Here is a 14,325-nt window from a genome sequence, read left to right on the forward strand (position 1 = left end):
AACTGCCCAATAAATAAGTGGGCTAAAGACTTAAAGAGAAACTTCTCTGAAGAGGAAAGAAGGATGGCCAATAGACACATGAAGAAATGTTCAACCTCTCTAGCCATAAAAGAAAAGCAAATCAAAACAACATTGAGATACAACCTCACCCCAGTTAGAAAGGCTATCAAGAACTCTAATAACAACAGATGCTGAAGGAGATGTGGCCAGAAGGGAACCCTACTACATTGTTGGTGGGAATGTAAACTTGTTCAACCACTTAGGAAAGTAGTATGGAGGTCCCTCAAAAGACTCCACATAGAGCTCCCCTATGACCCAGCAACCCCACTTTTGGGCATTTACCCAAATGATCATAAACAAGACCATAGTAAAGATACCCGCACAACCATGTTTAGTGCAGCATTATTTACCATAGCTAAGATATGGAACCAACCCAGATGCCCCTCAGTAGATGCATGGATCAAGAAAACGTGGTATATATATACAATGGAATTCTATGCCTCCATCAGAATGACATTTCCCCATTTGTTAGGAAATGGAAAGACTTGGAAAAAATTATATTAAGTGAAGTAAGCCAGGCCCAAAAAAACATAGGTCCCATGGTTTCCCTTATTTGCAATAACTAGTGTATGTCTGAGACAAGCAGAAAAGGTCAGATAAGTTGATGTTAGGTGAAATGAACCCCACGATATATATTCAAATGTTTTTCTTTCTTGCGATTGTTTCTAACATATTTATAAGATGATTTCTTTGTTGCTTTGTATGTCCCTCCCCCACAGTATAACCCCTGCTCTCATTGTATTTGATGTTGGTATAATTGTGAAGGCAAAGGGAAAAAACAAATTGTTTAAATAGGGATACAGGTGGACCCACTGCAACAATGAGATGTACAAGTCATTATGTTGAAAAATGAACTTTACAACTTTGGCCGGGGGGTGAGGGTGGGAAGCATGAGAGATGGGAAGATGGGAAGGGATGGGAAAGGGAAACAAAGGAGGAAGCAACAATGCTTGATAAGAAATGTACTCATTACCTTGCCCATTAATTGTAACCCCTCTATACGGTATTTTCACAATAGTAATAATAATAATAATAAAAAGAGCAAGAGAAAAAGAGACAGACCTAGGTTAAATTCTGAACTTGAACATTTTTTTCCCAAATAAAAATATTCAAATTTGCACGATCTGCTACTTGGTTTATTTTCTTGATTTTCTTTCTTTTCTATGTCATTTGCTAAGACAGTATATAATCTCTCCTACAAAAATGTCATCTATGACTTAGAAAGCTGTTAAAAGGAATAAGATAATACAATTAATATTCTTAGCATATCTGTGAGACACAATAGGCACTCGAATGCATTTTTTTTTGGTGCTGGTCCTGGGGCCTGAACTCAGAGCCTGGGTGCTTTCCCTGAGCATTTTTGCTCAAGGATAGCTCTTCGTCACTTGAGCCACAGCTCCACCTTGGATTTTTGGTGGTTAACTGGAGATAAGGGTCCCATCAGGGTTTCCTGACAAGGCTGGCTTGGAACCGTGATCCTAGTACTCAGCTTTCTGAGTAGCTAGGCTTACCAGTATGAGCCACCAGCATACAACTCCTACTGCCTTATCTCTCAACCCATCACCTAGCAGTGGTGACTCTGGCAGTTGTAAACTGGGTTTTCTTTCTACAAAAAATGAATACATGAGCAGGCTGAGAATGTCTAGCTTGGAGGGTTTTACTGGTACAGGTCTGTGCATGGTCTAAAATCTGCCTCAGCAGGCACTTGGAAAAAAGCCTCCCTGGCAGGGCAGAGGTGGCTCATCTCAGACCAGGTCTCTGAATGTTCCCATGCTCTCTCATCCATTCCACAGATTATTTACTACCCTGTGTTACGGACTGGAGAATACAAGTCATAAAACTGACATGGTCCAGACACAAACTCACATCTATGCTACTACTCCTAAGCCTTCTCTTAGATGTCTCTTGAGTAATCTCAGCCTTCATTACATCCAAAATCAAACTCTTCATTCACCCTACTCTGAGCCTATTTATTTTCTAGCACACCATATCCACACAGCTCTTCAGTGTTCAGTTTTAGGCTCTTCTTTCTTTTTAGTCATCCATACTGTAGGCTTCAATGTATATGGCCCCCCAAATTCACCTTACCAGCTGATCTCTTATCTTTCCTCTGAACTCCAAGCAAATGAGTGAGTATTCAAAAGTTCCCTTTAGATATAGCAAAATCATCTCAGATTAACAGCAGAAAACTGAACCCATTCTGGCCTTGCAACTCTTCTTCACACTCCAAAAGCCAATAAAAGATTATTTTTCAGAGGCTCCTTATATCAGTGAAAGGTACAACAAAGCATAAAGACATGCAAGTCCAAACCACAGGGAGACATCTTGGAGCCACTCTTCTCCCATACTTGCCATACCTAATGCATTCTTTTCCTGCGAGTTTTACCTCTCAAACATTTCCAGAATCTGCCCACTTCTCCCAGTCCCCATGGTCACCCCTTAACACTTCTCAGTCTTGTGTCACTCTGTTTTCTCTACTCTTCTATGTGTTCCAGTCCCACTGGCATTCCTTCCTGCAAGGCCACAATAAGCTTCCTTCTGTCATGCTGTTATAGCTGCCAGGATACTCCACTCAAATGCTTCTGGTCACTTTCTTAAGAAATATCCCACTGGCTTCAGACTGGCCTCTCCTAATGGTGTTCCTTAACTTCAGAGTACTTAACACTGTGTGCGTGTGCGTGTGCGTGCGTGTGTGTGTGTGTGTGTCCTGGAGTTTAAATTTGGCCTGGGCACTGTCCAGTATCCCTGAGCTTTTTTGCTCAAGGCTACCGCTCTACCACCACTTGAACCACAGCTCCACTTCCAGTTTTTTTATTTTTTTTTTTGCTGGAAGTAGAAGCTTAATGGACTTTCTTGCCCAGGCTGGCTTTGAACCAGGATCCTGAGATTTTAGCCTCCTCAACAGCTAGGATTACAGGTGTGAGCCACTAATACCTGACAATTTAATGCCATTTTAAAGCAAAAATTATGTAGGTTAATTATTTTAATTAATTTTAGTTATTTTTCCACTTCCCACACTAGACTCTGGAATTACACTAAGCACTGTACACCCAGCAAAATGCCTGGGATATAAAAAAATACTCAATAAATATTTGTAGGATGCATGAATGAATACAGACGATAAGTGAAATGAGCCAGTTACAAAGCTCTATTACACTTGATAATTTCTCCTTCCCCAATATACTGTAAATATTTTGAGTGAAGCAACAGCTTTCCTCTCCTCCATTTTAGCCTCAATAACTAGAACCTTGGGTTTCTAAAAGTATTTGCTGGAGGAGTGGAGGAATGTGAAACTGTAGAGACAATAAAAACATCAGTGGTGGCCAGAGGTGAGAGAGAGGAACACTAGCCAGAGCACAGAGCTTTGGAGAGCAGGAAATGGAGGAGAAAAGCAGAAAGGCATTTCTAATTAAACAGCTAAAGTAGAGAGTCTTGTTGCCAGCTAAAGAAGATAAAGGCTCAGGATACACCAAGTGAAGCTGGGGATTGTCAGAGGGGAGGGACCATTAAGGCTGCATTATTTAGTCAAGTTCTTCTTAAGAATGACTCCAAGGACCATAAAATAGAATGAAGCAGTAAGCTAGGAAGGGGAGAAGACTAGATACAGGTGTCTATGCAGACAGTGCAATAGGGAACTATAAGGAACACAGGATAGAATCATGTTAGCAAAGGTGTTTAGAAACATACTATATTCCTATATACTGTAATGACATAAGCTTATGGAGCACTGGAGTATCATAGCATAATAGAATCTTGGGATATTAAGAAAGGGATAAATTATGCTACTAGCTGGCTAAAGTTACAGTCTTCAATAGTAGTAGAAATGAACGTTTTTAGCTGGTTGGTTTTTGAAACAGAATCTTGATATGTAATTCAGGTGGGTCTGGATGGAACTTGATATGTAGCCCAGGCTGGACTTGATATGTAGCCCAGGCTGGACTTACTGCCTCTGCTTCCCAAGTGCTGAAATTATAGGTATGTCCATCAGAGCTAGTTAAAACAATCACTGAGCATGTGCCATATATTTTTGCATTTTGCTTGTAACAATCTTATTAATTTCCATCTCTTATTTATACGTAAAACACCATCTTACATGAGGTTTAAGTAATTTATTCAAGATCACTTTGTTGCTAAGTGTTACAACAGATATAAAACCAATGCACCCCACACTTTTAACCACTATTTTATACTCAAAGATGGCAGACAAAGCTGGGATAGTGGCTCATGCCAGTAATCCTAGTGACTCAGGACGCTGAGATTGGAAGAATTCTAGTTTAAGGACAATCTGGGCATAAAACTCACAAGAAACCTTCTCAATCAATGGCTGGGAGTGTTGGTATGCATCTGTTATTTCAACTACAAGGGTGAGTGAGACTGAGAGGATCACAGTTCTAGACCAGCCCAGACAACTAAAGTTCACAAGACTATCTCAACAGAAGAAGCTGAGAATGAGAGTGTGCACCTGTCATCTGAACTATAGTGAGAAGGATAAAATGGAAGGATCTCAGTCCAAGTGTGGACCTGGGAAAAAAGTAAGACCTTATCTCAAAATAACTAGTGCAAAATTGACTGGAGGCTTAGGTGCTAGAGTGCCTGCCAAGCAAACCTGAGTTCAAGCCCCAATACTAAAGGGGCTTGAAAAATCATTCAAATGAAGTTTAATGCTTAATGAGATAAACCCATGGCTATCTGTAAAACGCATAAATTTTCTCCAAGGACTCCAGATAACTGAAGTTACATTAGAATCAATCAAATCCATTACACAATGATGATCTCCACTGCATGTTATATCATATCTTGGTATATATTGCACTATCCCATATAGTTAGTCATAAGGCACAAGTGGCTACTGAGCACTTTTGGAATGTGGTTAGTCTAAGTTGAGGTACACTGTAAAAGGCAAATATACTAGGTGCTAGTAGCTCACACTTATAATCCTAGCTACTTGGGAGGCTGAGATCTGAGGATCATGTTTGAAGTCAGTGAAGGAAGAAAAGTCTAAGAGACTCTTATCTCCAATTAACCAGCAAAAAAGAAAAAACTGCAGGTGTGACTGGTGTACTGAAGTTGTGGCTAAAGTGGTAAAGCACAAGCTCTGAGTGAAAAAGCTGAGCAAGAACATGAAGCCCTGAGTTCAAGCCCAGTATCACCACAAAATCAAAACGAAAAAAACTGACAATTTTTAAAGACTTATGACAAAAACATCTATCTAAATATATAAAACATATGTAAAATATTAAATATATTTTAGCATATAGATTTAATATATATATATTAGTTTTAGTATAGTATATATTTATATTTAATATTATAAAGTATTACACATATATTATGTAGATTATGTATTTGTAGATTATATATATTGACATAGTATTATTTTGTATATAATGCTATAAAGTGATTACTAGAAAATTTAAAATTACAAATAGGTATGACATTCGCAGCTCGTATTATATTCTGACAATACTGCTCTACAGACTGAAAGTTCTACTCATGAAGCATTATAACACTCTACTTCTGTTTCTGGTTTAAAGCAAACACTTTGGGCTCTTAGTAGCTCACCTATCAGCAGCCTGATAAACAACAATAGCAGCTGAGAGACCAGTGAAATTATGTTGAATGCCTAAGGGACAACTGAAAGGAAGAAGTCAAGGAAGAGCCATTTTAGTGTATGAGAGAGTCATAATACATGACTAAAGTTTCTGCATAAAAAATGGGAAGAGTCAAAATTACTCTTGAAAGTCCCTTAAATTATCTATGAAGGCAAGTATATGTGGTTTTGTGTGAAGAGGAAGTATATATCTCAAGTTCATGACAGGGTAAAACCTCACTGAATTTTACATTTCTCTCACAAGTGAATGTTACTCAAAAGATAGTGTTTCATTTTTGAATTTAATGGAGAAATATAAATTAAGTAATGTTTTTTAAAATCTTACAGGTCAGGAAAAGGCCCAGAGAAATACTCAGCTGATCTTTGACATAAGTGCAAAGACAACTTAATGGAGAAAAACAGTCTTCAACAAATGATGTTGGAACAAGTAGATATCCACATATAAAAATATGAAATCTAGGCACTAACCTTCTATCTTTTCCCTACAGAAACTCTAAATTGTAGGCTCCAACTTTGTGGTGGATGAAACACACTCCTCTTTCTTCACATGCTGTGACTAGTACTCTATCAATGAGCTACATACCCAGTCCAGGATCAGGGATCTAAATGTAAAATTATATAACACATAAAAATATAAGACTTTGGGGCTGGGAAGGTGGCTCAGTGGTAGAGCGCTTGCCTTGCATGCATGAGCCCTGGGTTCGATTCCCCAGCACCACATAAGCAAAAACAAAAAAAAAGCCGGAAGTGGCACTGTGGCTCAAGTGGTAGAGTGCTAGCCTTGAGCTGAAGAGCTGAGGAACAGTGCCCAGGCCCAGAGTTCAGGCCCCACGACCAAACCCCCAAAAATATATATGTATATATAAAACTTCTAAAACATAATATTAAAAAAATCTAAGTAATCTAGATAGTTTTGTTATTGTTTCTGAGACAGAATCAGACTGGCCTCAAACTCACTAACTTCCTGACTACACCTCCCAAATGTTGGGATTACAGGCATGCACCACCATGCTCTACTGGAGATGATACCATGAAAATATTACAGGAAGGGGGAGGGGAAACACTACCGCATAGGTGAAAACTTCTTAAGTAAAGATCCAGAATCACAACAAATCAAAGACTGGATAAATGGGACTGCATCAAACTGAAGAGTTTCTACATGGCAAAAGACACAGCTAGCAAGATAAAAAGAAATCCCACAAAATGGGAGAAGATTTTTATATCAGACAAGGGCTTCAACCTAAAATATATTTAGAGCTCAAAAAATTAAACACCCCAAAATAAATAAACCCTCAAAGAAACATAACCCAATTAATAAATGGACTAAAGACTTAGAGACTTCTCAGAAGAAGTAAGAATGGCCAATAGATATATGAAGAAATGTTCAACTTCTCTGGCCATACAAGAAATGGAAATCAAAACAACATTGAGATTTCACCTCACCCCAGTTAGAATGGCCATTATCAAGAAAACTAACAATAACAGACACTGATGAGGATGTGGCAATAAGGGAATGCTACTGTACTGTTGGTGGGAATGTAAACTTGTTTAACCACTCTGGAAAGCAGTATGGAGGTTTCTCAAAAGACTAAACATAAAGCTTCCCTATGACCCAGCAATTCCACACCTGGGCATTTATCCAACAGACCACAAACAAGGCCATACTAAAGCTATCAGCACAACCAGGTTCACTGCAGCCTGTTTACCATAGTCAAGATATGGAATCAATGGAATACACAATGGAATTCTATGCTTCCATCAGAAAGAATGATATTGCACCAATTCATAAGGAAATGGAAAGACTTGGAAAATATTATATTAAGCAAAGTAAGACACACCCAAAGAAATATAGGTTGCATGGTTTCCCTCATTTGTGATAACTAGAATGTGCCTATAAATCTACAAGTAAACACAGTGGATGGTAAAAGACAAAACCAAATTACTCTTGGACATGATAAATTATACAGGACTCTAAACATTCACACAGTGAGAGGAGAGGATCACAGAGGTGCAATAGCTAACATATGATCGTATAAAATGATGTTTATCAAAATGAACTCCAAGAAATGGAGACAAGAGGGTGTTTTTGTTATTTTACTGCCCCCCCCTTTGTCACTGCTTTTGATTTCTGTAACTTTTGTATGTAAGTTTAACTGTTGTAGGTCAGAAATGGTGGGACAAAGTATACTCAATAGACACCATGTTGAAAATGAACTATACAACTTGTGGAGGAGGAGGATTAGGAGGGAAAAACTGGGAGAAAATGTCTATTGAGTGATACTCAATAGACACCATGTTGAAAATGAACTATACAACTTGTGGAGGAGGAGGATTAGGAGGGAAAAACTGGGAGAAAATGGTTCAAAAAGAAATGTACTTATTATCTGACTTATGTAACTAACTCCTTTGTACATCACTTTTACAATAACAATAAAAATAATTTTGAAAATTGTCTATTTAGAGAGTTAGAGAAGAGGTGACATTATACAATAATATACTCTTAGCTGGTTGCCAGTGGCTCACATTTATAACCCTAGCTACTCAGGAGGCTGAGATCTGAGAATCGCAGTTTGAAGCTGGCCTGGGCAGAAAAGTCTGTAAGACTCTTATCTCCAATTAACTACCCCCCCCCAAAAAAATAGTGGTATTGTGGTTCAAAGTGGTAGAGCAGTAGCCTTAAGTGAAAAAGCTCAGAGATGGTACCCCAAGTCCTAAGTTCAAGCCCCACAACCAACAACAAAAAAAAAGAAAAGAAAAAGAAATATATGATTTACCTGACTTATATAACTGTAACCCCTCTGTATATCACCTTTATAATAATAAAAAATTTAATTGTCTATTTAAAAAATTTAACAGCTGGGCTCGGTGGCTCACGCCTGTAATCCTAGTCACTTAGGAGGTTGAAATCTGAGGCTCACGTTTCAAAGCCAGCCTGAGCAGGAAAATCTGTGGGACTCTAATCTCCAATTAACCAGAAAACTGGAAATGGCTCTGTGGCTCAAGTGGTAGAGCACTCACCTTGAGCTAAAGAGCTCAGGGATAGCACCCAGGCCCAGAGTTCAAGCTCTAAGACCGACCCCCCCACCACCACCAAAAAAAAGAAAAGAAAAGAAAAAGAAAACAAAGCATCAAAATCAAAATAGAAAAACATTGACTGGCATGAAACTGATATTATGAATTACTAAAGATAAAAATTGAAGTCAGATGTCAGTGGCTCAAACCTGTAATTCTAGCTACTCAAAAGACTGAAATCTGAGGATAGACTTTTCTACTAAGACTGGTGGTAACATCACTAAACACAAATTTCTGACACTCAGTGAAATGTGGTAATATTCTATAAGATCTGAAGTACAACTAATCAGTATTTTTTCAATGTTCAATGTTCCACTTTCTCCCTAAATACTTGTAATTTAGAAAACAAATTTTATTTTATTTAAATTTTGAGACAGAGACTCAAGACTGGCCTTGAACTTAAGGCTATCTACTTTAGTCTCCTGAGCACTGAGATTAAGGATGTCACTATGACCAGCAAAATAGTTGTTGTGGTGTTTTTTTGTTTTGTTTTGTTTTTGTGGGTCATGGGTTTGAACTCTGGGCCTGGGCACTGTCCTTGAGCTCTTCAGCTCAAGGTGAGCACTCTACTACTTGAGCCACAGTGCCACTTGGTGTTTTGTTGGTTTTTTTTTTTTAATGTGATATCTCAAGGATTAACAATAATAAGCTGTCTAATAATCATAAAATAGAACACAGTAGAAAAAAGGTCTAATTTATAAAAGCAGAGCAAGTATTTAATAGCTCTTGATTAGTAACCTAAAAGTAGAAATGGAATTGTTTTACTATTGCCTTCTTTTTTTTGCAGTTACTAAACTCATGGCATGAAATACTAGGCCACTGACTCTACCACTGACTCCACTCTTGTCTGAGCCTAGCAGGTATTTTTACTGCCACAAGAACAATAAATATAATCTTTATACTCCTAACTTATTCAGGCAATTTCTGTAAGAACCTGGAAGGATCCATGTGTGGTAGTGTAAGTCTGTAATCTCAATGCTCAGGAAGCTGAGGTAGAAAATTACAAATTTGAGGCAAGCCTGGGCTATGTTACAAGATCCTGTCTCCAAAGGAAAAAGAGAAGGCATGGTCCCTACATTTTGCTATCTTCCAAAACTTACTGCAGGGAAGAACATGTGAAGCCCAGAACAGAATACCTGTTGAAGAAAAAATTCAAGCATAGAGAGCCAATGCAGCAAAGTGTTTTAATGTTTAAAGGCATAGAGATTCTGCTTTCAAGCTATCTTAACATCACTGTTTGAACCTAATGAGGAAAACTGAAAATGTAGACCTAAATTCTGTAGCAGGCAGAAGAAGTAATTTAACACTATAGAATCAACCCCTGAGTACCATCTCCCATTGCTGTAACCTCTAGCAATAACAGCTTTGACTCTGAGGTTTCCCCTCTGAAAACAACCTTAGAGGGAAATGAGAGACTCAAATACAACACCGGGAATGAAGTACCCCGCCTAGTACCAGCTCATAGTAGGTACCCAGCAAACATCAGTTCCCTCCCATGCTGCTTTTATCAACATAAAAAGCATCCAATTTGTTAGGAGAAAAAAATGTAGCATAAAAGCATACAATTTGTTAGGAAGTTATTCAAATTCATTTTTCCATACCCAGATTTAGAAAGTCAGAAATCTATTTTACAAGCATTTGGTGTGAAATAAGTCTGAGATGCATAGGCCCAGGAAGTGCTAAGTACCCTGAGCTGGATCACTGGGGAGGTCTGGGTCCAGGCCAATGCCTGAAAGGACAGACTTGGCCAAGAATGCAGCTTTAATGGCTAGGAGACCGCCAAAAATGAGAGAAAGGATTACTTGAGCTTCGGCTCCCGGCCTTCACTTGTATACTGCCAACATATGAGCCCGATGAGGTCCTGCACCCTGGCACTGGCCATTGTCACCACGGTCATTGGCAGCAGTCTGTCCTGGCTTGAGTGCAGGGGGAGGTAGACATCAATCTTCTTGGTTGCGGTTGTACCTACATGACCCTGTGGACAGAGCACATGCATGAGAAGTGAGCACAGAGCCACAGCCACACAGACCCTTCCAGGGCCACAACCACCATTCTTAGGGCCTGAGTCTATCCTGCCTTTCCTTTTGTATTTTTTTTTTGGGTCCGGTTGTGGGGCCTGAACACTGGGCCTGGGCGCTGTCCCTCAGCTCTTCAGCTCAAGGCTAGCGCTCTACCACTTGAGCCACAGTGCCACTTCCGGCTTTTTTTCTTTTTGCTTATGTGGTGCTGGGGAATTGAACCATGGGCCTCATGCATGCAAGGCAAGCGCTCTACCACTGAGCCACCTTCCTGGCCCTGTATTTTTCTTTTGTAGTACTGGGGATTGAAGCCAGGGCCTCAACTTGAGCCATACCCTCTGCCTCAACACAGCCATTTTCCATCTGCTCTGAGCCCAGGCTACGCCTAAGTGGAAGTGCTGTGTAGTTTTAAGGGTCCCTTTCCTTTAATACTCATATTCTACTGGTCCAATGGCTCAGCCTCTGAGCACTACTAAAAGAAATAAATAGGCTGGGTGTCTGTGGCTCACACCTGTAATCCTAACTACTCAGGAGACTGAGATCTGAGGACTGAGGTTTGAAGCCAGCTGGGGCAGGAAAGTCCGTGTGCCTCTTATCTCCAATTAACCACCAGAAAACAAGAAATGTGGCTCAAGTGGTAGAGTGCTAGTCTTGAGCTGAAGAGCTCAGGAACAGCACCTAGGCCCAGAGTTCAAGCCCCACGACAGACAAAAATAATAATAAATTAATTAAATAAATAGACCACTCAGAAAGCTGGAAATGGTACTGTGGCTCAAGTGGCAGAGTACTAGCCTTAAGCACAAAGAGGCTAAGGGACAGCATGCAGGCCCTGAGTACAAGCCCCAGAACCAGCAAAAGAAAAAAGGAAAAAAAGAGAAATAAGTAGGAGCGTCAAGGAGAGTTGACATGTGTGTTTAGTAGTTTTGTCAATAACTCATATGACCTTGGAAGACATTTGACCGTGGCATCAGTTGCCCTCCCCAGCAATCACCATACTACTGCTACTGCCTGAGAGGTTGAGACAAGCAGCCTAGAATGCTGACATTCTCTCTGGGGAAGTATTTACATTGGGACCAAGTGCTTGGCCTCTCAGAGTCTGCAGGGGTGACTTCCCTCATGCAGTACTTCTGTTACTCCAGTGCCCCTGAGTTCAAGTTCCACTACTACTCGTGTCAAGCTGCTTTATGTATCTTCCCCATCCTCCTCATTCCTGAGCCCTCCAATCTGCTCTTTGAAGCTCTTGCAATAGTCAGAAAATTTTCAGATGCATTTAAAAAAAATTTTAAGGCATTGTTGATATTTGAACTCAGGGCCACATGCTTACTAGGCAGTTCTCTACTACTTGACCCCTTTTGGCCATAGATATTTTTTGAGATAAGATCTTGGCATTTGTTGCCCAGTTGGCCTGGACTGTGTTTCTCCTACCCTTGCCTCCGACATAGCTGGGATAACAGGCATGCACTACCCACATCCAGCTTGGTGGTTGAAATGAGGCTCTCATGAACTGTTTTTCCTAAGCATGCCTTAAACTACAATCCTTCTGATTTCTACCTCTTGAATAGCTGGAATTATAGGCATGAGCCACTGTGCCTGGCCCTTAATTTCTTTGTAGAAACAATTTCTCAACTTCTGTCCTTAAAACCTGCTGTTTGAGTTGAGGATACGTCTTTGTCTTGCCTTCCTTTCCTATCTAATCTCTTTCCCTCCCTTCCATTCTCCTTCTTTGTCCTTTTCTCATTAAAAGATTTGTAGCTCCAAGGATTCCTTCCCTCCTCGGAACATGTCTACTATGCAGGATATTAGAAAAAAAAGCCCAAGTAACTTAAGTCCAAATCAGAGCATATAAGGAACCCCTATTCCTTCTTACCCCAGCAGTAGCAGCAGCCACCTTATTGGCTGCCAAGTTAACAATCTAGATTCTTCTTTCTTCCTTTACTATTTTCTCCTCTAGGAAGATCTAGTGTGTCTACTTCAAAAATACACTTCAACGGAGGTCTCATCGATAGATGCTGTTAGGACAACTGGATAGCCACACACAAAAAAGAGTACATGGAGCTGAGTGTGGTGGCACATGCCTGTAATCCCAACTTCTCAGGAGGCTGAGGCAGGAGAATCAAAAGTTTGAAGCCAACTCAGGTAAGATTAGCAGAAATCCCTATCTCAAAAATAAAAATAAAAACAAAAGAGATAGGGTAAGCATTAGCCTAGCAGGCTTGAGACACTGGTTTCAATCTCCAGTACCAGACACACACACACACAGACACACACACACAAATAATTTGAACTCCTACTTCATCAAAACATTTATTAAAGATGAATCAAAGACTAAATGTAAGAGATGAAAATATAAGCTTTTAAAAAGAAACATAAATATAATTATTAGATTATGCAATAATTCAAAGTACAAGCAACAAGAGGTCATGTTAAAGTCCAGCTTAAGTATAGAGTAAGACCATGTCTCACAATCAAAAGTTTAAATTAAAGCCAAGTACCCTGGTTCATGGCTGTATCCTGGGAGGCTATGATCTGGAGGATCATGGTTCAAAGCCAGTTCAAGTAAGACTGTCTTCAAAGTAACAAACAAAAAGTAGAGTTGGAGACCTGGCTGAAGTGGCAAAGCACCAGTCAGCCAAACAAGCTAAGTGAGTATGAGGCCCTGATTTTAAAATCCTATTACTGAAAAAAGAAAGAGAGGGAAGGGGAGAGAAAGGGAGAGGAAGGAATAGAAGAGGAGAGGGAGGAATAGAAAAGAAGAGGGGAGGAGAGAAAGGAAATGAGGGGAGGAGGAGAAGGGAAGGGAGGGAAAGTTAAATTTCTTTGTGCCACAAAAGAAACTATCAAGAAAGTCATAGGCTCACACCTGTCATGTTAGCTATGCAAGAAATAGAGATCTGGATTGTATTTCAAGGCCAGCCCTGGAAAAAAGTTAGTGAGATTGCATCCCAACCAACAAGCCAGATGTGGGGTACATGCTTGTCATCCCAGATGAGTAAGAGGATAGCAGTCCAGTCCTGTCCGGGCAAAAATGCAAGATACTAAAAAACAGGCAAAAAAAGGACTGAAGTCATGGCACATGTGGTAGAGTGCTTGTCTCGAAAGCAGCATGAGACTCCCCAAGTTCAAACCCTAATACCGTGAAAAAGAAATATTGAAAGAAATAAAAAGAAAAAAATAGTGAAAAGTCTAGAATATCTAGACTATCAGCTTAGAGTAGCTTGAGAATGCTTATAACTCAACATAAAAAGAAAATCCAGTTGGGCACCAGTAGCTCATACCTGTATTCCTACCTACTCAGGAGGCTGAGATCTGAGGAAAGTGGTTCAAAGCTAACCCAAGCATGAAAGAAAAATCTATGAATCTCTTATCTCCAGTTAACCACCAAAAAGAAAAAAAGAAAAAAAAAAGCTAGAAGTAGAGCTAAGGCTCAAGTGGTAGAATGCTAGCCTTGAGCAAAAAAATCTCAAGGAGGGCTGGGAAGGTGGCTCAGTGGTAGAGCGCTTGCCTTGCATGCTCGAGGCCCTGGGTTCGATTCCTCAGCACCACATAAGCAAAAAGAAAAAAGCC

General features: G+C 39.9%; 1 protein-coding gene across 5 annotated transcripts in view; it reads right to left on the reverse strand.

Moving 5' to 3' along the window:
- Mapkap1 (mitogen-activated protein kinase associated protein 1) overlaps window positions 1-14,325 on the reverse strand; it is a 234,357-nt gene that overhangs the window by 123,638 nt on the left and 96,394 nt on the right. For all 5 annotated transcript variants that reach the window (XM_013021480.1, XM_013021475.1, XM_013021479.1 and 2 more), the window contains exon 5: window positions 10,546-10,718. In XM_013021480.1, coding sequence (XP_012876934.1) covers window positions 10,546-10,718 — 173 coding nt within the window. The remainder of the gene's footprint in view (window positions 1-10,545; window positions 10,719-14,325) is intronic.

This window comes from Dipodomys ordii, unplaced genomic scaffold (assembly GCF_000151885.1).
Source record: "Dipodomys ordii isolate 6190 unplaced genomic scaffold, Dord_2.0 Scaffold55, whole genome shotgun sequence".
Taxonomy (NCBI): Eukaryota; Metazoa; Chordata; class Mammalia; order Rodentia; family Heteromyidae; genus Dipodomys; species Dipodomys ordii.